Source organism: Melopsittacus undulatus, chromosome 10, assembly GCF_012275295.1.
Source record: "Melopsittacus undulatus isolate bMelUnd1 chromosome 10, bMelUnd1.mat.Z, whole genome shotgun sequence".
Taxonomy (NCBI): domain Eukaryota; kingdom Metazoa; phylum Chordata; class Aves; order Psittaciformes; family Psittaculidae; genus Melopsittacus; species Melopsittacus undulatus.
Window position 1 is genome coordinate 18,136,675 of NC_047536.1, and position 24,842 is coordinate 18,161,516.

A 24,842-nucleotide genomic window follows, 5' to 3' on the forward strand; every position below is an offset into this window, starting at 1 on the left:
GTTGGGAGTCTATCTCATTTTTCTAAAGCAGCTCTGCTGGCATAGCTTGCAGACAGTAAACTGAGATTTCCATCCCTCCTATTAGCTTGAGGGTAATACAATGCTTCTTAATCACCTGCTAATTACAGCCTCCTAGTTCATTCATTCAAGAAGACACTTCTGTGATACCTTCTTGCTAAAATCAGTGGTTTGGAGGGTGCCTTTTATTTTTCTTTCTTAAAGTAATTTTCTTTAACTTCTCACCTGGATCACAACAGTCACAGTCCGGTGGAGAGCTGAGAACTGCTGACAGATGTCCTGTGTGTGCCAGGGAGACTTGTGTCTTCAGCAGAATCCATGAGATTGTGGTCCTCAACCATGAAGATGTTCTGCTGGGCAGAAGTCTTGCTGATGGAATGTTTAGGGGCCCAGTGCTTGCAGCAAGGAGAAATCACACTGAGGAAAGCCATCCTGAAGCGCTGGGACAACAGATTGTAAATGATGGGGTTCACAGCAGAGCTCAGATAGAAGAAAACACCTGGGAAAGGAAAGCGGGGTGGGGGGGGGGGGGGGGGGGGGGGGCGGGGAAGAGAAAAAGGCCTCATTTGTGTGAAATTATCTCAGAAGAGGAAAAGCTTTTTATTGCCTGTACTGCTCCACCAAACCTGCATGCAAAAGTGGAGGCATCCATGACAAACGGATGTCTCACCAAGGCTAATGCAGGCACTGCACACAAAGGGAAAGGGATATTGGAGAGAGTATTAGCTGGAGCTCACTATCTCCAGCTGTTCAGAAACCAGCTCTTGAGCTGTACTGCCCGGCCTCCAGCACAGCCCTTATGCCCACAGCACATTTGCACAGCTGGTGTCCCCATCAAAGCTGTTGGAGTAAAACTTCCAGCTGAAGGGAGCTCATTTCTTACAGCACACCAGGACAATTGCACGGCACTGGATTTGTCTGAGCTGCCTAATGGCCACATTTGAGTGTTTTCCCATGGCAGACTGAAAATAAGATTTCTTTTTGAAAAAGCCTTCACTTTATGGTTGGCAGGGCCATAAGCATTTGATTTTATCACCCAATCCTGAGCAGTGTGCAAGTCTTTCGTCTTGCCATTTGGTAAGGTTTCCCATTTGCCTGAGACCCTCTGGAAGATATTGCCTGCTGCTGTGTATTCATTAAAAGAAGCTGAATGACAGCAGACTAAATTTCTTTGTGAATGCTCAGACAACTGTATTGGACAACTTGCCCAGACCTTGAAAACTGCAGAAACTTGCATGCAGTTTTTATTTCAGGTATAATTCTTATTACTGTCCCACCCCCCCCCCCCCCCCCCAGAAGCTTTTCCATGCATATCTCATGTCACCTGCGGAATAAATGACTACATATTTCAAGTAAACTGCTCACACAGAGGGGTTTTTTTGCCAGTCCCTGTGCAAATGGAAGAAGTAAGCTTTACCTGACACCACGTGAATCAAATTGAATATATTAGCCAGAGGCTCAGTCCATTCTACAACAAAGCTGAAGAAAAGTCTGTCTATGTGGAATGGAGCCCAGCAGATAGCAAAAACCATCACAAGGACAACTAGCAAGAAAACAGGGGAGAAGAAAAACAAGTGAGTTATGGAAAGATATGGTTCACTAGCCTGCACAGAGCGGAGAGATTGCTCAGAATACTGGAATAAGATTACGTATACAATTTTTATTCATAATTTGAAATCTTTTGCAATCCTTTCTGTCTTACTATTACCAGCTAAAAGAACAAAGTTTCCATTGTTTTCTATGTTGGATAACTCAGTGTTTGCACACAGTGACATTCAAACAGAGCTGGCAACAGCCATTTAATGCTGTAAACAGAACTTAAGAAGATGCTAGTGAGACATCAGGATTCGTCTGTGGTACTTGGGACTAACTAACTCCAATGTGCCTTTGATTTAATTTCCTCTGCACACTATTTGTACATCACATAGCAGGATAAGGTCATAGGGACCATGTGCTGATGATGTCTGTTTGGGTACATTGCTCAAAATGAAATGCACACCTTGGCTTGTGCTGGCTCTAGTAAGTACTTTTGCATAAGACTTGGGTCTTATGAATAACTGATTCCTGTCCTGGGGCACAGAAAATCAGGCTGACTTCAAAGTAAAATCTCCTAGTTCAGACAATGACTTAGGCTGCCTAAAGAATAATGCTGTTGCAAGAAATATTGAAGGTGATTTATGTTTCTTGCATAGACACCCTCTCAGTAGGAAGGTGATCATTGCTTTAAAGGCAGCCCCTAAATCAGTAATTCATGTGAGTGCTTTCAGGGTGGTTGGAGCACAGATTTCTTCTGAATGCTGTACAATGTGCACGTCTGTTGAGGTCCTACTTTTTCTTGGGAAGCTCTAAGTGGTTAAGTCAGCAGTAGGTGATGTATGTGGCTTGGCAGGACCTTCCTTGCTCAGGATCAGAGCTTGTGGAGTGATGCAAAACAGATGTATGACCTTCTTTAAAAATGCAAAAGATAGACTATTTGCATTCTGAAAAAGAGGGATTTTGCCAGAGGGCTGCAAGAGCCAGGCTTGGAGAGAGGGATATAAGAAAGTTACCACTCAAGCATCCTCTGCATAGGTTTGCTCAACCTATTTTTGTGCTGGGGAGGAAAATTGCCTTCCTGGTCTTTTGATAGCCATGCTGTTCCACTCTCATGCCCTCTAAGTCTAGATAAAACAGTAATAAGCCAAAATAACAAAAGTAATTTCTTTGTCAAATCACAGCTACTCATCTCGTAACTCTTGCATCCAGTGAATTTGCTTGATACCCTTCAACACCTGGTAACCCTCTTGTCCATGGTAAATAAAGCACAGGAGGGCTCATTACTTACACAACATCTTGGTAACTGATGTCCTGGATGGTCTCTGAACATTCACAGCCATTTCCTCCACTTCCAAAGATTCGTCTCCTTTCAACTGGCAAAAGTAGGGAAATCAAAGGAAAGCTTAGACAGGAGATGAAATCCCCACCAAATATAACCTGTTTGATACTTTGATAGCCATAGTTTGAGAATACAAAATATGGGGCAACTCAGGCCTCACTGAAAACAAAAATAAATCTATATTTAAATTTTAGATTTAATTTAGGGAAACATTGAAGCTTTAGGTTCGAAACAGTCTGCAGATTTTATGCATCTGAGGCTGCATGATTACAGCAGATTTGTATTTCAGTTCCCCACTTGCCCTCTCAATGAATCAATATTTGGTTCACAGTTTGTGTTCAGCTTCAACAATATTTTTCTAGACATTATTTTCTCTTCTACTAAAATATTGTTTATTTCCCTAAAAGGGTTCCCCACAATTAAGCACAAACCAATGATCCAAAAAATACTCAGAGAGGCCTCAGTGAAACACAGCTGTAATCACTGGGAAAATTCCTGTAGCATTCAAGGGAGTTTGTTTCATGCCCTGAGTGTTTGGACTAATAGATATTTAATGCCACTAATGAACAAAGCCTATATATACTCTCTTGCAGACAGCTGGTGTGTGTGACATGCACGGATTCAGCCACCTACTGCTCAGTTAAAACAAGGTGGGTTTTCTTGGCCAGTAGCTTTTCCTGTACTTCTAAAAAATGGACATAAAGAATAATAATCCAGTCCTCCCTGAAATGCGTCCCCAACACACTTGCAACAAGAGTACTGGTGCTTTGGCGATGAAAAGATCAAGTCTGGATAATCAGGACAATTGCTTTGATGATAAAAGAAATCATCTGTGGAGAGTGCATAATTGGACCCAGATTCCTGAAGTGGGAGCTTCTGATTAGCCAACAGATTTGGAGTGGTGTTTTTTTCAACTGAGAGAAACTGGAAACAAAACTTTCAATTACATGGAAAAAGAGTATCAGGAATGAGGGAAAGCACAGACATCAGTCTGGATTTGTAAAAAGCTTGTGAAAACATAGAATATCTCAAGTTGGAAGGAGCCTGTAAGGATCATCAAGTCCCAACTTCTTCTCCTTGCAACAGCATAACTGTACAGAACTTTACATAACTGCAAAAGATTTCAGTTGTTTTTAACATGCTAGTTGTTCCATTTCCTTTTGCCTTTTACACTGTGACTTTGCTTCCTCAGTTTTGATTCACAGTACTTCTCTATAAGGATAATCAAATAAGACCTTCTTTCACTGTTCTACATATTCATAAAACCCATAAAAGGGAAACACATGTAAATCAAATTATACTCAATTATAGTGCAATTCAGCCTCTCATGTTTTACATCATTTCCTTTGTAACTTTTAGTCATAGTTGCTTAAGGAAGAGGCTCAGTTGATTGAAACACATCTAGTGAGAAATGTCTGCTCATATTGATTAAAATTCCTAGCTTTCATTTAGTGACTTCCAGTCTCAACAGTATTCTATTCCAGGCATATTCCAAAGCCTCAGAAACAGCTTGAGCATAGCTGTGAAATACGGATGTCCTAGGGGAGCATCCCCTAGGTATTTGTCTCCTCTGGGATGGGGATTAGGAATATCTGCTGCCACAGAGAGAAGCTATTGCAATTTTCAAGACTTTTTTCTATCAGTTTGGGGACTTCTCTTTTTCTTTTTTTAGCAACTCTATTTTCAGAATTTTTTTTCCTCACTTCAGGTCCTATTTTGCAAAATTTTCAGTGAAACTGTGTGAAGACCCCACAAGAACCACTGGGCAGTGAGGATAATTTAGCCTGTTCATTGTTTTAAAGATTGGCTGTGTGCTACGGATTTCTGGCAGTAAATGCTTGTGGTTTTCTTGGGTAAGAAAAAAATGGTTCTTTATAGTTTCAGATAACAGCAAATATCAGCCAGTACAACAAAATGATATACACACCAGCAGAGGTTTGCTTGAATTTCTTGCAGAGCATTCGATAAGTTCATTTGTCTCTATTAGCACACTGTATCCCTTTCTTGCTATATGATCAGATACAGCTTTTTAAAGTTATGTTCCATGTGATGTGATAGGATTTATATTCTCCAAATACATGTAATAGAAGAAAAAATTCACTAAGTCGCTATGATCAGGAGTGCATTTTAGTATGTTGCTACATAGTTTTATAATACTATGATACTAATTATTTTATTTGTGTATTTAGGTAATACATACTTGGTAAAACTAGTCTCACTTTCTGAAGAGAGAGTGAATATGAACTCTAAGGTAGCCTTAATCGATGGTGAAACTATAGTTATATAAAGAGATGATTGCTGAATTTACTAGTTGCAGCAATAAGGTAGCATTTCCATTTACAACAGCTTTGTGAGTTATAACAACTGAATATTATCACCATCTCCAGGGAAGGAGAAAAATAAAGTAATGCAATAGTCACAAGAAGAGAGAAAATAAATAATATACAAGATTCAATCGTTAGCCTGCTCCTTTCTATTCTTTTCATATATTCCTTTTGGTCTATTTCCTTCTAGTCCCTATTGCAAAGGTGCAAGTCTCTGGGAGGCTGGAATCAGTATACTTGCTTTGGTGTTTAAATAACAGTCAAATGTGAGAAGCAGTGATGGTAAGGGGTTTTTTTTTAAAGATTGGGGTAAATTATTCCCCAACCCAGCTGTATTAATTTCAGGGCAGGATTACATCAAAAAAGGAGCTGGATCCACTGTTTTCAGAGGTTTTGAAATACTTTAGGGGAGGAAAACATGTGGACAAGAAAAAGGTGCAATCACATACAGACACATACAGACACAGACACTCAAAGATGAGCTAAGGAAACACTGAGCACAGTCAGAGTAGAACTTACTCTTAGACACATCAGATAGTACAGCACACTTATTACCGCCATAGGCAGGACATAGAAGAGAAAAGAAGTAATCTGGACAATACAGTTATAGATCCACATGGGCATGACTACAGTGCAGGTAGCAGAGCCAGGGATCAGGGTGCCATTAGGGAAATACTGCAGCATGATGCCATGGGTGCCTGTGTTGGGGAGGGCGAAGAGGACAGAGAGAACCCAAAGCACCACGATGGTCCTCAGGGCACGCTTGCGAGTGCTTTCCAGCTTGGCACGGAAAGGGTGAAGGATGGCAATATATCTCTCCACGCTGACGGTGGTCACACTGAGGATGGAGGCAAAACACACTGTCTCAAAGAGTGCAGTCTTCAAATAGCAGCCGATGGGCCCAAACAAGAAGGGGTAGTTGCTCCACATCTCGTAGACTTCCAGTGGCATCCCAAAAAGCAGCACAAGCAGATCTGAAATGGCAAGACTGAAGAGGTAGTAATTGGTCGGGGTCTTCATGTTCCGGTGCTTGAGGATTACCAAGCAAACTAAGAAGTTACCTACCACCCCAACAACAAAGATCAGGGTGTACACCAAAGCCATAGGTAAGAACAGATGGCTCCGTCTGGGCCCACATAGAAAGGCTAAGTAATCCTCTGTGCTGTTTAAGTACCTCCTAAAATGTTCTTCATGTAGAGCAAGATGATTAAACCAGGAGATATTACTGGTCCAGGCCATTACTAGATATGCTGAAATGTCTCACAGCTGAGATCTGCTCTTCAAGTTTCTCTGTGCCAGTTTTCTCACTTTTTGCAGAGAGGAAAGAGTTGGGGGGGAAGAGTTGTCTTGCCGGACCTAGATGCACAAAGCCACTGAGAGATGAGAGTGAGTGTGTTTGCCTGGCTTCGGTTAAGGTTTTGCTGTTGTAACAGCTGTTCCCCTGCAAGGAGTCCCTTAGCCAGAAAGCCCCTCCTTTCGCACATATTCATTGGCTCACTAAGTGTGTTAGATTACAGAGTAAGAAGAGGTTCCAGCTACTTGTCTCACTCCTGTAGCAGATGCGTTTACAGAATCAGAAATGTAAGGTTTAGAGAGCTGGGAATCTGAAATATAGGATGTGAGACTAGCTGCAAGTTGTTTGCATTTCTCAGAGGGCTGGAAACCAGAGAAAATAACCCTAAAACTCCAAAAAGCTTTTACAAAATTATATCAGTGCTATATCCAGTTATGAGACAATCAAAGGAAAACCACCCCAAAATCTGGCATGATTGTATTTTTCAGATCTCTGCTGATTTTCTGTTTTTTACAGCAGCAAGTACTTGGAAGCAGAGTTTGATCAGTAGAAAGCCAGCCTTTTTTTGTAGTTATTCATGTGGAATTAGGCTGCTACAATATTTCACCCTGTTTTTAAACACTATATGTTTTTTTTTCTCTTGAAGTCTGACTTAGGATTACAATTGCTTTTACTGATATAAAAATATCTTCCCATTTTCCTGGTATGATGGAATCTGATTCCGTATTCTTAGCTATCCTTGTTTTGGGATTATTTCTGAACACTGTATTATTTCAAGACATATTTATTGCCTCCAGCACTAGAGTAACACTGATTTTTATAAACTCTTATTTTTTCTTGAATTACAGCCATTCTGCAGACACAACTTCTGAGCCAAGAAAACGTATCCTGAAAGGATGATAACTGTGTCAAAACAGATCATTTAGCTCCTTATGAATGCTTGATTCCTTACTGAATTTCTCTAAAACAAAAAGCTTCCATGTGCATGCATATAATTTTCTGAACATTTTTCATGTTCATGCATATAATTTGACTGTTTGGAATTGAAGAGGTGCAAAATCTGAGGGCTAGTTTATGGGATTTTTATCAGCTTGATGTGCCAGTTGTCTACCCAGTATCTCTCACTGTCACTTTTGAGTACTTTCCCAGTCCCCTCCTTGAAGCCATTTAAGCTTCTTACATCCCTAACAGCAGATTGAAAGGTTTTATTGGATTGGTAAGCAACAAGCGTGCTCATTTGACCTATTTTTCCCTTCATTAAGAATTCATTTTAAAGAATTTCCTTGCTTTTAAACAATGTTGAATTTGATTTTGAGCTATTGTCTGGGTAAGAGGTAGGAACAGAGGAACCACTGGTAGAGTGCCTGGTTGCCACGCAGATTTACTGTTTCAGAGCACAGTAGGAGACAAGTATTTGAGAATCTGTGCAGGACTAAATACTTTCTGTACCTCTGCTTAACTTGCAGTGTTTTTTTTCTCTGTAATTTCTCAGTATTTCAGTTGTTTCAATTTTTCCTTTTTCTTCCCCAAGTAGATTCTACCTCAGTCTAAGGTAGAACTACAGTTCTGTCTATACTGCAGCATAACTGAAGTTAGTAAACACTTCTAAAGTACCTACCAAATCGGTGTTCACTTTTCTTCTTCCACATTAACCTCTGTAAAGAAATTTTAAAGGAAACTTGAGGTTTATTCTGCTTTAACTCAATCTTTAAGAAAAGGAAACCAAAATTGATTTATGTACTAAAAAGACAACAGGGCATCCACACACACCATGATCTCTACGAGATGAAAGCAATGGGTTGTGTAGAAACACATCAGATTACTTGAAAGCATGGATGTGACAGCCAACCTATGTCTACTTCCACTTGTTCTTCTTTCCCAGTCCTTTTAGATCCTTTTGGCCTTGTGTGCCAATAACATGAAAAAATAGAAGCCCAGAAGAAAAACAGGTCTATTTGTCTAACAGGCCACCCCTAGAACCATGCTGGTATGACACAATTTTAAATGGCAAATGGAGAGCACAAGGACAGTGGAAATTATATTTCAGTTCATTTCTTGAAGCTTTATTTGGTGTTCTTTATGATATCTGTCCCAGTATAAGGGTAGGAGAGTGTATCTAATCAGAACTAGCTCTGGTTCTGCATGACTGGAAATATTTTATTTTTACAACTGAGACAGAAAATAAAAACAGATTTTCCTTTACAAAGTTAGCATTAAAGTATTTGGTATTTTTTATTACAAAGAACGCTTCATTGGTGCTAGCTGTTATATACTTGAGGGAAGATGATATGCTGCATGCTAGCCTTAGAATTGTGCAGTTTTATGTAATAGTAATGTAATTAATGTAATGTAATATTTTCATAATGTAGTCTAATATTTGGCCACATTAAATCCAGAAGAGTTTTTTGGCATGGTAAGTGCCACTACTACTTAGAGTGTGCCATTATCTCCTTAGACACTGATGATGCCCTTACATTGGTGGTCTCTATTTTACCACATTTACATTGTGGGATCTTTCTCTTAGCTGATGTAATGTGTTACAACACATTCCTGTATTCCATTAAGGGCAGCAAAATGCGCATTCAAGAGGTAAATTCAAATGCCTCCATATTTGCCAAAGCTCTTGGAAGGGCACCTGTTAGCAACTGTACATTAGGTCAGTACACAGGGAATAATTTTACATTTTAGGGGAAATTGGATACACTCATCAAAAGAGAGCAGTGAAGGTAATCTAGAATATAGCAAATGGATAAATGTCATGTTCACAGAGGGATGTACTTTCAAGAACTATAGGCTATTATGATGGTGTACTTTGAATGCTTGCTTATCTTAGAATATAGTATTTTATTCATGCAGAACAAGTCTTTTTTGATATTTATCTATGTGCTGAGACAAGGAGGTTTCTCATCCAGCTTCTTATGCTCTGGTTGTAGAACTGGAAGTAATACAGCTGTGATACTGCTATGGTGTGCCATGCTAATAAATTCTGTTAATTAGCTGAGACACAATACTTCACTGATATGTCTACTTGGCACCCAGGACTTGAGCTGATGCCTCTCGAGCAGCCCTACGTGGGATGTAGCTCAGGGTCTGCAAAGAAGTGCTGTAATGCTTACTGTACACACTCTTAGAAAGTCATCCTATTTTGGAAGGGCCTGAAGAGGTATTTGGTTTACTTTGAAAGCAGATCTACTATTTTTCATCTTCAACAGTTACAACTTGGCCTTTCTAACTTCCTTTTGCAGCCACCAGATGATGTTTAAGTGGTTTCACACTTTCTCCAATCTGTAGATACTGAAGGTAAGTGCAAAAGCCTTTAGAAACTCCGTGTGAGGGATCTGCTATCCACCCTGTCGGAATTTGCTTTACCTACTCCTTTCCTGGAGGCTTTAAGATCTGCTGGTGGAGCCACACTACTTTCTCAATTGCAAGTTCAAACTCACTGTTTTAAATCTTTGAGAACTTGGCACTATCAAGTATTTCAGTTCTATTGGAATGCAAACAAAGGGCTGCAAATAAGAAAGCACAGAGCTGTTAAGCAGAACTACTAAGCCATGCTATGCTGAAGATGTTATCACAATTGCTAGAAATATATAGCCCTGCTCCTTTTGTAAATTACTGACCTATAATTATACATCATGGATTTGACTTTCTTTTCTCCTTTGAAAAGTCGTTAGCTACAGCAGCTGAAAGGTGAGTCTTGTTTTTCTAAGTATACTCAGTATAACATTCAATATGCCATCAAATGCATAGTTATATTTTGTATGGTTTCTCTCCTCCCAGGCTGGAGGAGTGAGCTGCACTATAATAATTGTTAGCTCTGAAGTAGCCTTTCCATGCCTCATTGTAAGTAATTTTGCAATTATCTAGGCTCTTCACACACAGCTTTTCCATGGCTGTGCATATCTGAAGTCCCCAGGATCTCACTCAACACACCCAATAAGTGGATTTTACAGCTACAGTACAAAATACCGAGGAGGGCACCTCTGCCTGGAGCAGCTGGCAACCTAATGCAGACTGTACAGACACAGACCGCTTCAAGAGTGGCTAACTTTAGTCGTTAAAAACAACAAATGAGTCCACACAGATTTTCAAGCTCCTACTTTAGTCAATAATGGCAAGAGGAACCTCCAGAAAGGGATTTGTCCTAATCCATAGTGCAAAGTAAGAGACAGAAAATGGAGTAGCTTGTTTTTTCCTATTGTCTGCAGAGGAAAAGTGGATAATAAGTATAACAAGCCTGTTAAACAGCTGAGATGAATTTAGACCTCAATTTTGTGCATTCTTATCCATCCTCCTGCAACTATGACTGGTCTTTAGAGGAGGCCCTGTACAGGTTTTGTCTCTGAGAAGCTGCTGGGGCAGCTGAAAACACACAGACAACTAGGCAGCAGATGAAAAGTGAGGACAGACAGTGCTTAAATTCACTCCCTAGCTCTGTCTCAGCCAGGTGGATGTACCTATTAACATGTCTTTCAGCAAGGGATTGCTTTGTTAATGTTGATTCTGAAAATTAGTGGGAATTATGTTCTTTCTCTTCAGTAAGCATTTTTGGTGTGTGTCTGTGTGCTTATGCTTTGAATAGGCAGTGAGTGGGTGGCAAGTAAAGAAGTGGTTCAAGCTTGACGTGCAGGAGAACAGCAAAAAGAGCTCAAAAAGAGCTGTGATACAGAAAAACTTGTCATACTGTATGCGTCCATCATGACAAAGTGACTTGGATTTACACAGAGGAAGATGAAAAGATTGTTGTGGCAGAAAATGTATTGAAGTCACAAGCACAGTACAGAATGAGTCAGATTGTCTGAATCAGGAGGGATCTGGTACTACAGGACTCAGATGTACTCAGGAAGAATCAAATTATTCAGCATCTCTCTATGGCTTTCTTCATCTTATTACAGTATTGATACTTCTCTCCTTGTGGTGTATGCGTTTCTTGGGAGAGCTCAACTCACTTGATTGTTTGACACAATAGACACGTAACTTGTTTCCCTGACATGACTTACCAGTATTACTTTTCAACGCACATCCATTTGGCTTCAGTTCTACACCCTGGGATTTGGGCAAAGATTTTTCTCCATTGGAAAAAAATGTGTCCATATCATAGCGTCTGCATTGTGCCTGGGTATGTATTAGAATAAATATGTTCCGATGAGACAGAAGGAATCACAGCAACAAGTCTTACCATACTTAAAGACAGACAGAGATACACTTTATTATTGGAGGTGGTAGAAAGTTAGCAATTTGTTATAGGACTGTCCATCAATGAAAATGATAAATGTGACACTTGGAATTTACATAGTATGTAACATATATAAAGTCATATATAAATATATAGCATATATGAAGGAAATGTTAAGAGAATCCTCTTTTCTGAACATTTTTTTCTTTAAAGGTTGATGTGGAGTTAACCTTGCTATAAGAATAAAGTTTATTTCAAAAGTTTTCATCCTATTGAAAAAGTAGATACACTCCATTTGCCCCAGAAATTCAGTGATGTGTTAGCTTGTCCAGAGCTATTTACATAATAATAATAATACAATTTAAGAAACTGGATATTACACAGCATTTTTTCCTCTTCTAATTTTAGAGAAAGCTTGTTTAAATTATCTAGGCTTGTTTAAATTTTCTTGGCTCCAGTAAAAGTATCATTCTACTGCTCATAAGGGTGACTCTTTGGCAAAAACACTTGTCAAGAGTTTACACTCCCTTCTGCCTTTGCTGCTGTTCGTATTGCTTTGTAAGCTGGATTACAGCAATCACCACCTGTCTTTGTGTCACATTGAGAATCAACATTATTTGAGCTGGAATTTAAAAAACCCATCTTTATGAAGAAGGATGTGCTTGAATTGGAACATTAATATGCTGGCAGATTATGTCCTCTTCTTGCTCTTTTTCCTATTAGACTATCCCCAGGAGTCATATCTTGGTTTAGTTAAATGCATCAAGGGATGGTACTGTTCTTTTGAATGTCTCCTGCTGCAAGGTTAAAGTGAGAAAGAAAACTTTCATCACTGTTGTGTCCAGAAAGATACATCCCAGAGGGATAATTTTGTATAGTTTTCAAATAACCTAATAGGCCTTAGACATGCAAAGCAAACTGAATCAACTTATTAAAAAGCTTGTTTCAAATTGTGATTTACATCTCAAAAACATTCTTGTGATTTGCAGCCCACTCAGCAGTGAGATGATCCCAGGCAGAACTGCAAAATAAAGTAAGATAACCCATCCATGCCCCCTGTAGCTGAAGAGCAGAACAAGGAACAGCCTGCATGCAGTGAGAACAGCTCTTCTCTGCAGGATTGGCATGTGGGTTAGACGGCCTGAGTACCCCTATGACCTGGTGATTTTGGATTCAGTGGCTTTACTAAATAGGTTCTTCCCCACCAAGATTTAGATCCATCTACTAGTTTAGAAGCCCTATTCCCCTCATTGAAACCGAAGATGAGTGAGGTTCAGGAGCTTCCCACTCAGACCGCTGCAAAGAGACAGCAGAATGAATGTTGTGCCCTCTATTTCACATGCAAAAAAATGTTATTTGGACATTTCCTTATACCATGGTCACCGAGGCCACAGCTGCTGCAGCACATTTCTCTCTATTCTTCCCCAGTGCTAGTTTTACAGTGGCTGTACAAATTTGGCTTTGTCAACCTCTCTTTTCCGGGAGGTTTAGCATCCAGACATATTTTACTTAGCCAAGACACCTTCATTATCTGCTCATTTGCAAACTCTGATCCACAATTAGATCTGAGCTGACCCAGAACTCTATTGATTTGCTCTGCTCATACTAAATGTTAAACGTATCTCATCTCAGTGAACATCTGAATGTATTCTGCAATACCTTTAATAAAATGAATTTCTACATCAAAGAAAAATGACTCAAATCTGAGTCAAGTTGTTCTCTCTGTATAGCAAGCTGTATTTAAATGGGTAACAATATTACCTTTGAAATGGCATCTGAAATAGATTAGGTAAGGACAACGGAATTAGAAAGTCTGATGTTTTATTTTTCAATTCTATTTAAAGATCAGTGGCTAAAGGTTAATGTTGCTTGAAACAAGGAAAACTTAGTGATGTCTGGCAGCATAAAGGAGGGACATAAAATGGAGGAGAAGACCTAACAACCTTGAAACAATGACCTGTTAGGATGATTAACACTAGGGATTGGAAGTGAAAAAGGACAAAATGAACTTTAGACAAGGAAAATAGCAGAATGCACCAAATGAACAACATACATAAAGGTAAAGATGAAGAAGGAAGACAAAGAAAGGAAGCAACAAGTAACTTGTAAAGAAATGGGATCACCATCTAGCTTTATTTAGTGTGCACTTGTCTGTCTTTCCAAACATTTCTCTGTGTGGAAGCTGTTGCCACTGAATTTTGAGGAATGGCTCTTCAGCATTGCTATTTCTAAGGTAACACTGTGTATAAACCTGATTAGGCTGACATTGTTATTCATTATCCTGTCTTCTGTTGTTTGAAATTATTCAACCATCCCAGAAGAGAAAGGAAATGGTACCCATTGTCCAGATTGATGAGGGAGCCTATGTTTCTCTGGTACTCATGAGACTTTGAATATTAAAGGATACTCAGAGCCTTGGTTCCTAGCCTTATGTTACCAGTAAACAGAAGAGAAATACTATAACATATTTTCCCTATACTGAGAATAACTTACTTGAATATTTACCTTGCCAGTTCTCTGGAGGATATAATGCTTAATGAGTTAATACTGGATAGTTTGATAGCACTAATAAATAGCCTATAGAAAAAACTCAGGACTTTTTCTCAAGGCATAAGAGTTGCAAAGTTAGAACTGAAGGTTTCCAGGCTCCACAGTCCAAGCTTCTTTGGTTGCCCTTGTATTACCACAGTGTAGATCAGTAAGTCTCCTAAAACTTTGGGGTGTCCTGTAGCTGCCAAACCCTACAGCACTGCTGTAGTGGCTCTTCATTTCATCAGAAGATGCTATGCTTGTTTTCTTTTCGTTGACTATTACCATAGTTCGAAATGCATTGTCTTACACAACACCCATTTGCATTGAAGTCTCAGAGCTAATATGAAAGTGATTAACATAGAAATGAAAGGGAAGCATGGCAAGTAGTACTTTGTGTGATTCTTATATCTGCTAATGGTTTTACTGGCTCACTAGAAAAGTGAAGGTTACCGGTCAGGCTGACACGATTTTATGCACCTCCAAGCTAATGGAAAACCAGAGACCTTGGTCATCACTATAAAGGTACAAGGTCTAAATGATACCTTATAGATAGAAAAGATGATTAACTATTGCTCCTGGCTTGGTGGAATGAAGTTCAAACCAGAATACAGGGAATCTCTGGTCCCTTTGGAGAAACATTTATTCACGGACCTAAATGACTCTACCTATGAAGAGTGAGCTGCTCCCACTGGCTCTAAAGAGGTGCTTTTCAGTTCAAGGGTACAGGCCATAATTTTGTCTTCAAGACATGAGAATCAAGGCCTATGCATTTTGCCAGTGATTGTTTCAAAAGCAGTTTACAATGCAATGCAGATGGTGCTTCACAGTGACAGAGAAACTGTGCTTAGTGGGGAAAAAGTTCCTCTTCCTGAGCATATCTACCCTTGCACTGCTATAAATATTCCCTTAAGATCTTCAAGTGCTTTATAGATACCAATAGCTCAGCCCTGCAAAGCAAGATGGTTCCTCTCTCCCAAAGGAAGTACAAAGTTCTACAAAAATTGTTGTGATTTAAACTTTTTAGCATTTGGCCATGTGCTGTACCAGCAACCCACTGGAGGAAGATCAGGAGACATTATTATGTCTTTCCAAAAGAAATGCTGTCTTCCCTTCCACCCTTTCGGGAGCATTATGTAGATTCTGCTTGAGAGACGTCACATCTTTCCCTGACAACAATTGCAATAATGTCAAGAGCCCTGGAGTACTTTAAAGCCCATTTGAGTCTGCTGTATGGTATTTTGAAAATTTCTAGAGCGCTACCATATTTTGTACATATTAACTTGAAGACTTCAGACTTTTCACATATTTATAGTGAAGTGGCTGCTTTTTCTAATGACCTGCTCTTGACATTTTAAAAATACAGGCTATGGAAAGTGTTCTCTTACTGTATCTTCCATTAAAGAAAAGGGTGAAAAATAGGAAAAGATGTCGTTTCTGTGCAACAGCCATGCTGTTGTAGAAAAGAAGCTGCTGTATTCCTCTGTTGGAACTAGACTTCTGAGATCTCAAGTCAACTGTAAGATGAAAAGTGGGCCGAAAAGATCAGGCTTAAAATTAAGTATGCGCTTTAATAAAACCAGCTCATTTGACTAGCGCTGTATCTGACTGCAAAGTGTTTTACTTTGAGCATGTTAAAGTACACGCACAGCATCAAATAGAAAGTGCCCAAATTTGAATCACAAAAAGTTGAGCGTCATGGAAACAGGAAAAAGCACCTCCTGAGGAGCAGAATGAGAAAAAAGAACAGACACCCAAATCTGAAGAACTGAACAGCTGAATGCACTTTGAAAACAGGTTATTTTCTGGCAGTGCACACAGTAATTCTGTGAATAGCTGTTTGCCCAGTTACCTGGGGAAAAAAAAAAAAAAAAAAAAAGAAAAAAAAATCGGTTTTGCTTTTCCCATTGAATTTCAAAGACTTGCTATTGAGTTCAGATGTGCTTTAATCTGTGGTGGAACACTCAAAGAAACAAAGCCACCTCGAAGCAGCTCAGCCAAATGAACCTACAGTGTCACAAAAGAGCAGTAAAGCCTGGTTTCCCTTTCCTACTCTTGATGGAGAAGGGTCCACAGGTGTGGAGCACATTCTGCAGCACATCAGAGAGTTTACTGGGCACTGCCCCTTTCTGGTGATAATATCAACCTCACACCTCAGTGAATACAAGTCCAAATTGCTGGTGGAGACGTTGCTGCATGTCTGTGTGAATCTTAAATGGTATGGTATCAAATACTGGTAATGATGCGCGGATAGACTCCACAACTAGTTAAAGTTGTAAAGTAGGTATGCTTTTATTCAGCGCTGAGGTGCATGGGGATAGCTCCTGCAAAGCATGCACACCTCAGGGTTGTTCTCCCTTTACATCTATTCTCTTAAGGTATACATAGACATGAGGTTGCTCAATCTGCCTATACATATTTATTATCTATCCCCACTTCGTATTATAATGAGCCGGAAGGTCCTTTGCACCTGCGCAGTGCCCCTTCTGATCATGGGCAGGAGTCTCAGGATGAAGTAAATGAGTCTTCCTCCTGTGGGTAGGGGTCTTCAAGATGAAGTAAATGAGTTTTCCTCTTCTTAAACTTTACACCTTTTAACCTTCAGACCTGGCCTTAGGGTTTGGTCGGCACCCAGTCTGCTTCTCCTGCTGCTTATCAGTAGGACCAAACACTTGTGCTTTTGTCATGGTCTTATGGCTTGGTTGCCCGGTCTGCCTCTCCCCGGCTTATCAGCAGGACCTTTCATCTGCTTTTGTCAGTAGAACTAGCATCTGCTTCTCCCCCTCCAGCAGTAATCAATGCCTTGGCAAGGTGGCAATGGCAGGTACTTAGGACAGACAAGACTTTTGTTTAAGCAAAGGAATTCCTTTAACCCCCTTGTACAATTTCTCTGTATTACCCCCCTGTACATTGGTTACCCGTGTATCAGTAACATTTCATCATTTCCCAATGCAATAAAGACATTTGCTCCTACCTGCTTCGTCTTTGTCTCCTCTTGACAAACAGGGAAACTCTGTTCCTGATCCAATCCTTGGACAATTCATGGTGAACTAGTTGGTCTTGACCCTCACATCTCCATCTTAAGCTGACAAAGAGACGTATAGGAGTTAAAATAGTGAAAAAATTCTTTATAAGATTCAACTTTAGGTATAAGCTTATGGTTAAAGAGCCTTAGGTGAGATGGTTTAGTGTGAGGTGTCCCTGCTCATAGCAGGGGGGTTGGAACATGATGATCTTAAGGTCCTTTCCAACCCTAACAATCCTATGATGATGATTGTACGATGAAGATTCTATGGTTCTAAAACAGCTTTCTTTGGGAAAATGATGCTTTGATAAAAAAAAGGGGAAGCTGTGCCTCAGATGCTACTGGTTTTGATGAAATTAGTCCCATTCAGAAAAATACTTCAAGTAAAATGTGATCTGCTTTGGAAATATCAAAATAAGTGTTTTAATATCAAAATATTGCCATGCCTTTTCATTTATATTAGTCTGAATATTTTTGTATTATTTTCAGGTCTGTCATAAATTTTACTTGATAGGCTTTGTAAAGAACATGTCAAGTTAACAGTGTAAAATACAGTCAGATATAGCACAACATTTACATATTTTCTAACATTTTAAAATACGTTCTAAGTGCAGTAACTGTTAAATAGAGATTGAACTGGAAAAATAACACTAGCTTTTCAGAGTGTTCCTCATTTAATAAAGACACAAGAGCATCACACAAAGTATTACCCAGGAATAGCCGTTTTGAATAGCTCAGTGTTAACTTGGAATAATCTACAGATATTAAAGTTACAATTGTATAAAAACTCTTGGAATTTTAGGCATTTTTCATTCAGCAAAAGATCTCAGGATTTCACCTATTTTTCCTAATTCAGAAAGAAAACAAGTCTTCAAGCATCAGTATTCCCAGTGAACCCAGAATTCTAACAGACTCTAATAACCATTGATTTTCTCTGATTGGTTATGTGCATATCCGATGTCTGAGAAGTTCCACAGTCACCTTAGCAAATAAGAGCCAGAGATTTTAGTGATGGCATTTACATACAGATCAGACGAGCTTTTCAGAAGCGCATCATCAGACACTTCATTTTCATGCAAAACAGACAAGCCTGTGTGGCCTCAATTACAGACATAAGAGAGGACAGGAAAAGCAGGGCTCGATTCAGAGATAAGCTTTTAAACAAGATAAATTCGGGGCATTTTGCGTGTGTGTGTGTAGTGTTTCTAAATAAAAGGTAGTTATGGAGCTATATATTATGGAAAGTCTTCCTTTTCATGTGGTTTATTCTACTTCTAAACATGTCTTTAAATAAATGAGTAAACATATTGAAAACCTGACCACTCCACCAAGCTCTATTAGCCTACATTTAAAAACAAGTGTCAGAAGCTTATGTTACCTTTTTTTGTTTTTCTAAAGCTTTTGAATTACTTTAAAAAAGTCAAGACATTGCTGGTGTTTGAAAGCAAACCAGTGCCTCTTACTTACTCTCTGCACTTCCAGTGCATTTTTCAAGTGTGTGAGAAGTTTTCTGGGGATTTATCTGTCTAGCTTTTGTTGAATACAAGTAATCAATTCTAAGGATTTGAGAAATAACATTTTAAGCACAGAGTTTACCATATCTACTGCTGAAGATTGCAGTTTTAAACCGATTCAGTGCAGGAAAAAAAATGGCAATACTCACACTGCTTGAAGGCAGGTAAATACAAATACTTTCCCCTTAATGGAATTTTCCAGCTCAGTGATATCCTGGCTGAACATTGTGGAATAATTCTGTAGCTTTGTATAGGTAATAACTGGGAAAAGTATATCATCATATCTCAAAGCAGTGAGAAGAAGGGAAGGGATGCAGGATGCATTAGGCATAATAAAAAAATTTATTCAACTGGCAGATTTTTTCAATGGGAAGAGAACCATTATCAGAAAATGTTAAGTAGTCGAACTCAAAACCTCTCATGTGAATGCACCCATTTTGAACACTTTTGAAGACTTCTCTTTTTTGGGGTGGGTGGCTAAAGAGCAGTTTGAATGACTTTGTTTCTTGCCAAGAAAACTCAATAGCCCAGTGCTCTGGGTATTACTCCAGCATGTGTGTCATCAAGTTCAACTCTCCACTCCTACAGATTGTTAAATTAATTCCAAAGTAACCAAAAGTCTGGCACCTCAGCTCTTGACTGTGGTAAACAGAATCTGATGTCTGATCTGGAGCTGTCAGAGCAGAGGTTTGAGGCTGACCTGGATTTACTGTCAGACTGAGGGAGCCCCTACCCCTCGGACAGTTCCCACATATGCTCCAGTGCCATACATTTAGTCTTTATTTTAACTAAAAAAATACCCCAAAATATTAATATTGTAGAGGAGCAACTTCTCAAGATCTGAAATGTATTTCAGAAGGTAGCTAAGATTCAGTGAAATTTTGTGAAGGTATGTACACATCAAGCATAAGAAACACAGAAAACAGAGATAGTTTTGAAATCTTCCCAAAGAATAAGTGAAAAATATCTTTTCCTCTTTTCTTCTCCCTTATATGACAAGTGAAGGCCATTAATAATGACAAATTAAATATAAAAAAAATCTGTGACTTGCCTAGGGCTGGAAAATGGGTCAGTAATTCAACTTCTGTAAGAATGCACTGTTCATGGTTCCCAGCTGCCTCTTTGCCTTCCTAGATTGTGTTATTTGTTTCCCTTACAGCCTGAAAATACCCTAAAGTACAAAAAGGAACTTCTGAGAACCACATGTGATCACATAATGACAAAAATGGGATTGTTTGGAATAATTCTGAAATTACTGAGCTACAGATACAAATTATCTCCTAATTTTGTTGATAAGAGTGTGGTAGTTCAGAAATATACCCTCAGCAATAAAAAGGGAAAATCTAAATATTTTTGTAAAGTTAAATTAGGCATTTTAAAGCAAATTAAAAAACAGTGACATCTAATTTGCATCTGATTTACATAGAAAAAACACAAACTGTTACCTGTTTTAATTTTTTTTGTACATTTAGAAATATGTTCTACTAATTCAACTTGGAAATCTAACTGAAGTAATGAAATACTGCACTAATACCTGGTATCTGCATACTTCTAAGCACAGCTGCTCCCATTTTTAAAACCAACTGTTATCACAGCTTGAAAGAAACAGGAAAATAAAGATGCTAGTTCACAAACATATACTTGCGTATGTTTCAAGATGTTTATGTCAAAGTCAGGCTCATACTAAACACCCTCTTTGGACCAGATCTTTTTAATATATAGTTCAGGATGCAGATTTCTAAAAGGAGAAAGAGAAACCTAACAAATGAAGCCCAGCAGAATGAAAGTGATAAGCAAACTTCCGCAGACATGACTCTAACTTTTCTTTTGCCTCGAACGGTATTCAGGAGCTGATTACTCCTCTTTTCCTCTGAGCTCAATGACAAGTACCTGTCATTAATGAATCTATTTACCTCCTTATTACAGCAAACCCCAAAACCAAACTGGAATGCATTAATGAAAAAAAAAAAGAAAACTAATCACAAATTACTTCATTATGTTTTTAAAATGTGAGCCACAGAACTGTGCATGCAAAAGAGAGACTCACAAAAATGAGGAGTGCTGCATAGAACAGTAATAAGCATCCTGTTAGAGAGATGCACTTAGGACCAATAAGCCTATAAGAATAGTAAAAAAAGAATGGTGGAAGACAACAGAGAATAATTTAAAAAGACTCCTGGCTAAACTACCTAAACTAAAGCGTCAGAAGAGAAACTTCTAATAGAAGAGGAGGAGGTAATCAGTTAGGAACAAGGATGAAAATCTCAGCTTTATGGTATTTGAAGCAGGCAATATTAATCTGCTATGGAAGCTAGTCATATACAGAGATTAAGGCAAAAGGCACTCTTGCTTTTGTAGCCATGTGCTGATGAGGACAGTAATTGGGATTTTCACTAGCCACAGGTAAGTGGAAATATGAGAAACTGCCTCCCTAATGGAGTCATAGATCTGCAAAAAAGAGTATTATCAAATCTTCCTTCTACACTTCCATGCACCTTGAGCATCATTTGGCTCCCTAAGTGAACATACTGTTCATGTCTTGCTTTCCTTTTCCCTGCCACTTTCATTCTCTGGACTAAACCAGAAACCTTACTAAGGTTTTATCAACATAACGTGCATCCATACTTGTTTCTCAGTGCAGGATACCCAACATCATGCCAAGATAGGGAGGAAATGTATGCAAAGCTTTCTCTCCCTGCACTTCAGGGAGACAAGGATGATCGAGTTTCACCTGTACTGCTGTAAGTCCTTTGCCAGCATTTCAGATGCTGAAATCTGCAGCAGTGAAGTGTCTCACCACTCTGAAGTTATTACTTCCTTGACATATTCACAGCCTTTCTGACACAGGTGTTGGTAGGAATCAAATAGCACTTGCCATACAAAGTGCATTTAGTCTATTTGCTATACCAACACTGATATCCATCTCCCATTCACCTCAGCAGATGAATGTATGTGTGTAAAAAGTATTAGGTTGACATCAAGAAAGTGCAGCTTAATGACTAAAGATGCTGATCCATCATTGTTAAAACACGATGTTCCAACCCTTCTACCCTCAGAGCTGACCTTCTTCTCACCTTCTGAGCATTCATCTCTCGCTTGTTTTTGTGCCTATGTCTTCTATGATTAAATACCTTTCACAGAAGAATACATGTAGCATTTATTATCAACATGTCTTAGAGATGCAGCTCAGCGTGCCCAGGGCAGAAGTAAGTAGTTTGTTTACTACTTAATGGCAAAGTGGTTGAATTCTTCAAATGACACTAATTATGTAAACACAAGTAGGAAGCAAGCAGAAGACAGAAACAACCTATTCAAAATTCCACATTGCCTACAAGCACAATACAATATCTACAATAACCTTCCTGAATGGTAGAGAAATACAGTAATTAATGCCTTCAAATTCCAGTTAGAAACAGTATGTATTGCCTTCCATTCCTGCCCTTAATACCACAAGGCCATATCCAAGCAGGTAGAATGGCAAGTGCTAGTACAGTTTCCCAGGAAAGGTGATGGAATTGTGGTAAGGAAGTTCTGAAGAGGCAAAACAAATGCGTGTAGCAGCAAAATGCCAACTGATCCCGAGTCCACACAGGCCAGCTGATTCCTCAGCTTTTTCTGGGGAAAAATGCAAATCATGCAACACATATAGAGATGAGGAAATATAAGAACTTTTTTGGAAATGAAATTTTGGCAAACATTTTACCTGTAAGATCTACTGGTTTCTTACTGGAGAAAATACTCTTATGAGCAGTGCTTCAATTTCATATAATCCCATAAATAAGGACCCCCTCAGTTCTTTGACTTTCTCCCTCTGGTGGAGAAAATGAGATAAACAACTGATGATATTTCAATTAGAAGATAAACTTTCTATAGCTTGGAAAATCCCATTGCTCAGACATGAGTTTCTCTCAATAAGCTACCTGCAGTGAAGCTGTACGCTTCATAACTCTGGGGCAGACAGATCTACAGCCTCTGTGCAAGCAAACATTGTTAGGAATACAAATACTTGCAATCTCCAAGAATGTAGGTCTTACTTTCCCACCATAATTGACACTAAAAAGATAATGTCTTTCTTCCCAGGGAGGAAAGAAAGAAAGGAACAAGGCCACAGTTCCTCTTTCAAGTTTTCTTTACTTTTGCTCTAACAAAGTGATATTTTACTTAGATTTTGGGGCACAAATTCAATTTCACCACCTTAAGGCTATTTGAACTGCAAGGAGCAATGCATGGACTGATGATAATATGAAGAGGGTAGCACAAAGGCAACCACTCCTGGGAGTTCAGTTAGCACTAGGAACCACCTGCTTTTTCAGGGCCATCTTCTTTTACATGTGGTAAGGGTGTCTGCTGCCCTTCATAGGATGTGTTTCAAAGTTGTCAATTGCTTGGCAGGATGCATAGCTGCTATTTGGGCCATTTAGCCTACAGCTCATCATCCAGTATTTCAAAATGGGCTCATTTTGTGGAAGGCATTTGTGAAATAGAACATTTGTGCAATCAGAAGGAAATGGGGCTCATTTCAAACATCCCGATGACTCTTAGTACAGCATTCAGCAGCAGAGTACGAGAGCAACTCACAACCACTGAGGCCAGTAGGCAGGTAAGTAGATTTTTCTGGTGAGGTATATCAGGGAACATGCTACAGCATCTCAGATGTCCTGGGCTACCTGCGTTCATGTGCACATGCCCACATGTTGATGTTTCACAGGAATAAAAGTTATACTGCACATGCATGGACTGAGCAACCTCGCAGCACATGCTGCTGACAAAAGATTTGCATTCTGGTGGCATCTCCTCCTGCCAAGTAAGGAGCAGGGGTTATATTAAATATATTAATTATTGCTTAAATCCTCCCCCCACCCCCCAGAATTGTGTCCAATTATAGAGGCAAAAAGGGGGGAAAACAACAAAAAATGAAAAATTACAGTCTGGCAAGAAAAGTACTTAGCAATTTTTGGAACTGGCATCAGAAAAGACAGATAATAAGGATGTTAATTACACACTTTTGCCCTCTTTGAATTTTCTGTCTAGGTAATCAACTCTCTACATTCATAAAGTCTTTGGGAAAGAATTTCAGCCTTTTGAATTAATACTGTGAGAAAAACACCATAAACAAGCTCCCAGAATAATTATTGGTTTCTACAGAGGGCCAGATCACGTGGAAATGTCATAAAATGAGATGAAGACAGAGCCTGAACATATAGATAATTCTCCCAAACTGACTCTCTGCCATCAAACAATAACTTCAGATGCTCTTTAAATACAACAGTATTGATCTGGCCAGTGCTAATCCACTCAAATTCCTTCTTCAACTGTATATTCTTGACAGCTTAGCAGCTCCAAGTCATTTCTCAGCAAGGGAGGCTCAGCAAATGACTTTTTTATTGTGGCAAGGTAAAATATATTGAATTATTCACTGATTAGTTTATCTATCTGAAGCCAGCACTGCTGTGTTGGTCACAGTGTGCCTGTGAAGCTGTCCTGTCACCTCTATCTCCCTTTTCACATGATTCTTCCTCAGTTCCAGGCTAATGGGTCAGTTCCTTCCATGACAGGTGTGGGGGATAATTCCATAGTTCATCAGTGAACCTTGCAACTGGTGTGCACTTTAATGCACAAGGGAAGGTGCACAAAGTTGGTTCCAAGGCTCACCCACCGCTTCCCAGCTGGGTGAGCACAGGGAAGCCTCACATGAAAAGGTTTTTGCACACTGTTGCATGCAGAACAAAGAGAGCATTGGGAGCAGGAGTTTCTCCTGCCAGCCTAAAGCATAACCAGGAATTGCTACCAGAAATATTCTTTAAACCTCCAGTGCTGAAGAAACTCAAATACGCCTCAACGTTGTCTAAACCTTGACTTTCCTTAGTCTGACTTTTTCTTCTTTATATCTCAGCTAAATCTCTTTGATATTAAGCCCCATATTTACAAATATGGTGCAGCGCAGATCACTGCCCATATGAAAAACCCCAAACCTTTCATTGAGCTGGAGGCTTATCAGACTTTCTGTATCACTTTCTTTTTTTGGCAGAAAAAACAAATTAATTTCTTTCAACTTTACATTGTAGTTTGTCCTTCCCAGACTCT

At 39.2% G+C, this 24,842-nt stretch overlaps 1 protein-coding gene across 1 annotated transcript; it reads right to left on the reverse strand.

Annotated features, from left to right (window-relative positions):
• Positions 1–249: 249 nt before the first annotated feature.
• On the reverse strand, positions 250–6,456 carry NMUR2 (neuromedin U receptor 2). Its single transcript, XM_005147183.2, has 4 exons — positions 5,737–6,456; positions 2,843–2,927; positions 1,436–1,561; positions 250–517 (listed from the first exon to the last, which is right to left on the reverse strand). Exons 1-4 carry the CDS (start codon positions 6,454–6,456, stop codon positions 258–260), a joined length of 1,191 nt encoding a protein of 396 aa, XP_005147240.1. The 3' UTR covers positions 250–257.
• Positions 6,457–24,842: the final 18,386 nt, after the last annotated feature.

Excerpts from the sequence above, each read along its gene's own strand:
- NMUR2 (XM_005147183.2), bottom strand. The coding sequence starts at position 6,456 with ATGGCCTGGACCAGTAATATCTCCTGGTTTAATCATCTTGCTCTACAT. Across the intron at positions 2,928-5,736 it reads ACTATCTGATGTGTCTAAGA|TTGAAAGGAGACGAATCTTT; the intron begins GTAAGTTCTACT and ends TACTTTTGCCAG. Across the intron at positions 1,562-2,842 it reads ATCAGTTACCAAGATGTTGT|TTGTCCTTGTGATGGTTTTT; the intron begins GTAAGTAATGAG and ends TTTTCTTGCTAG.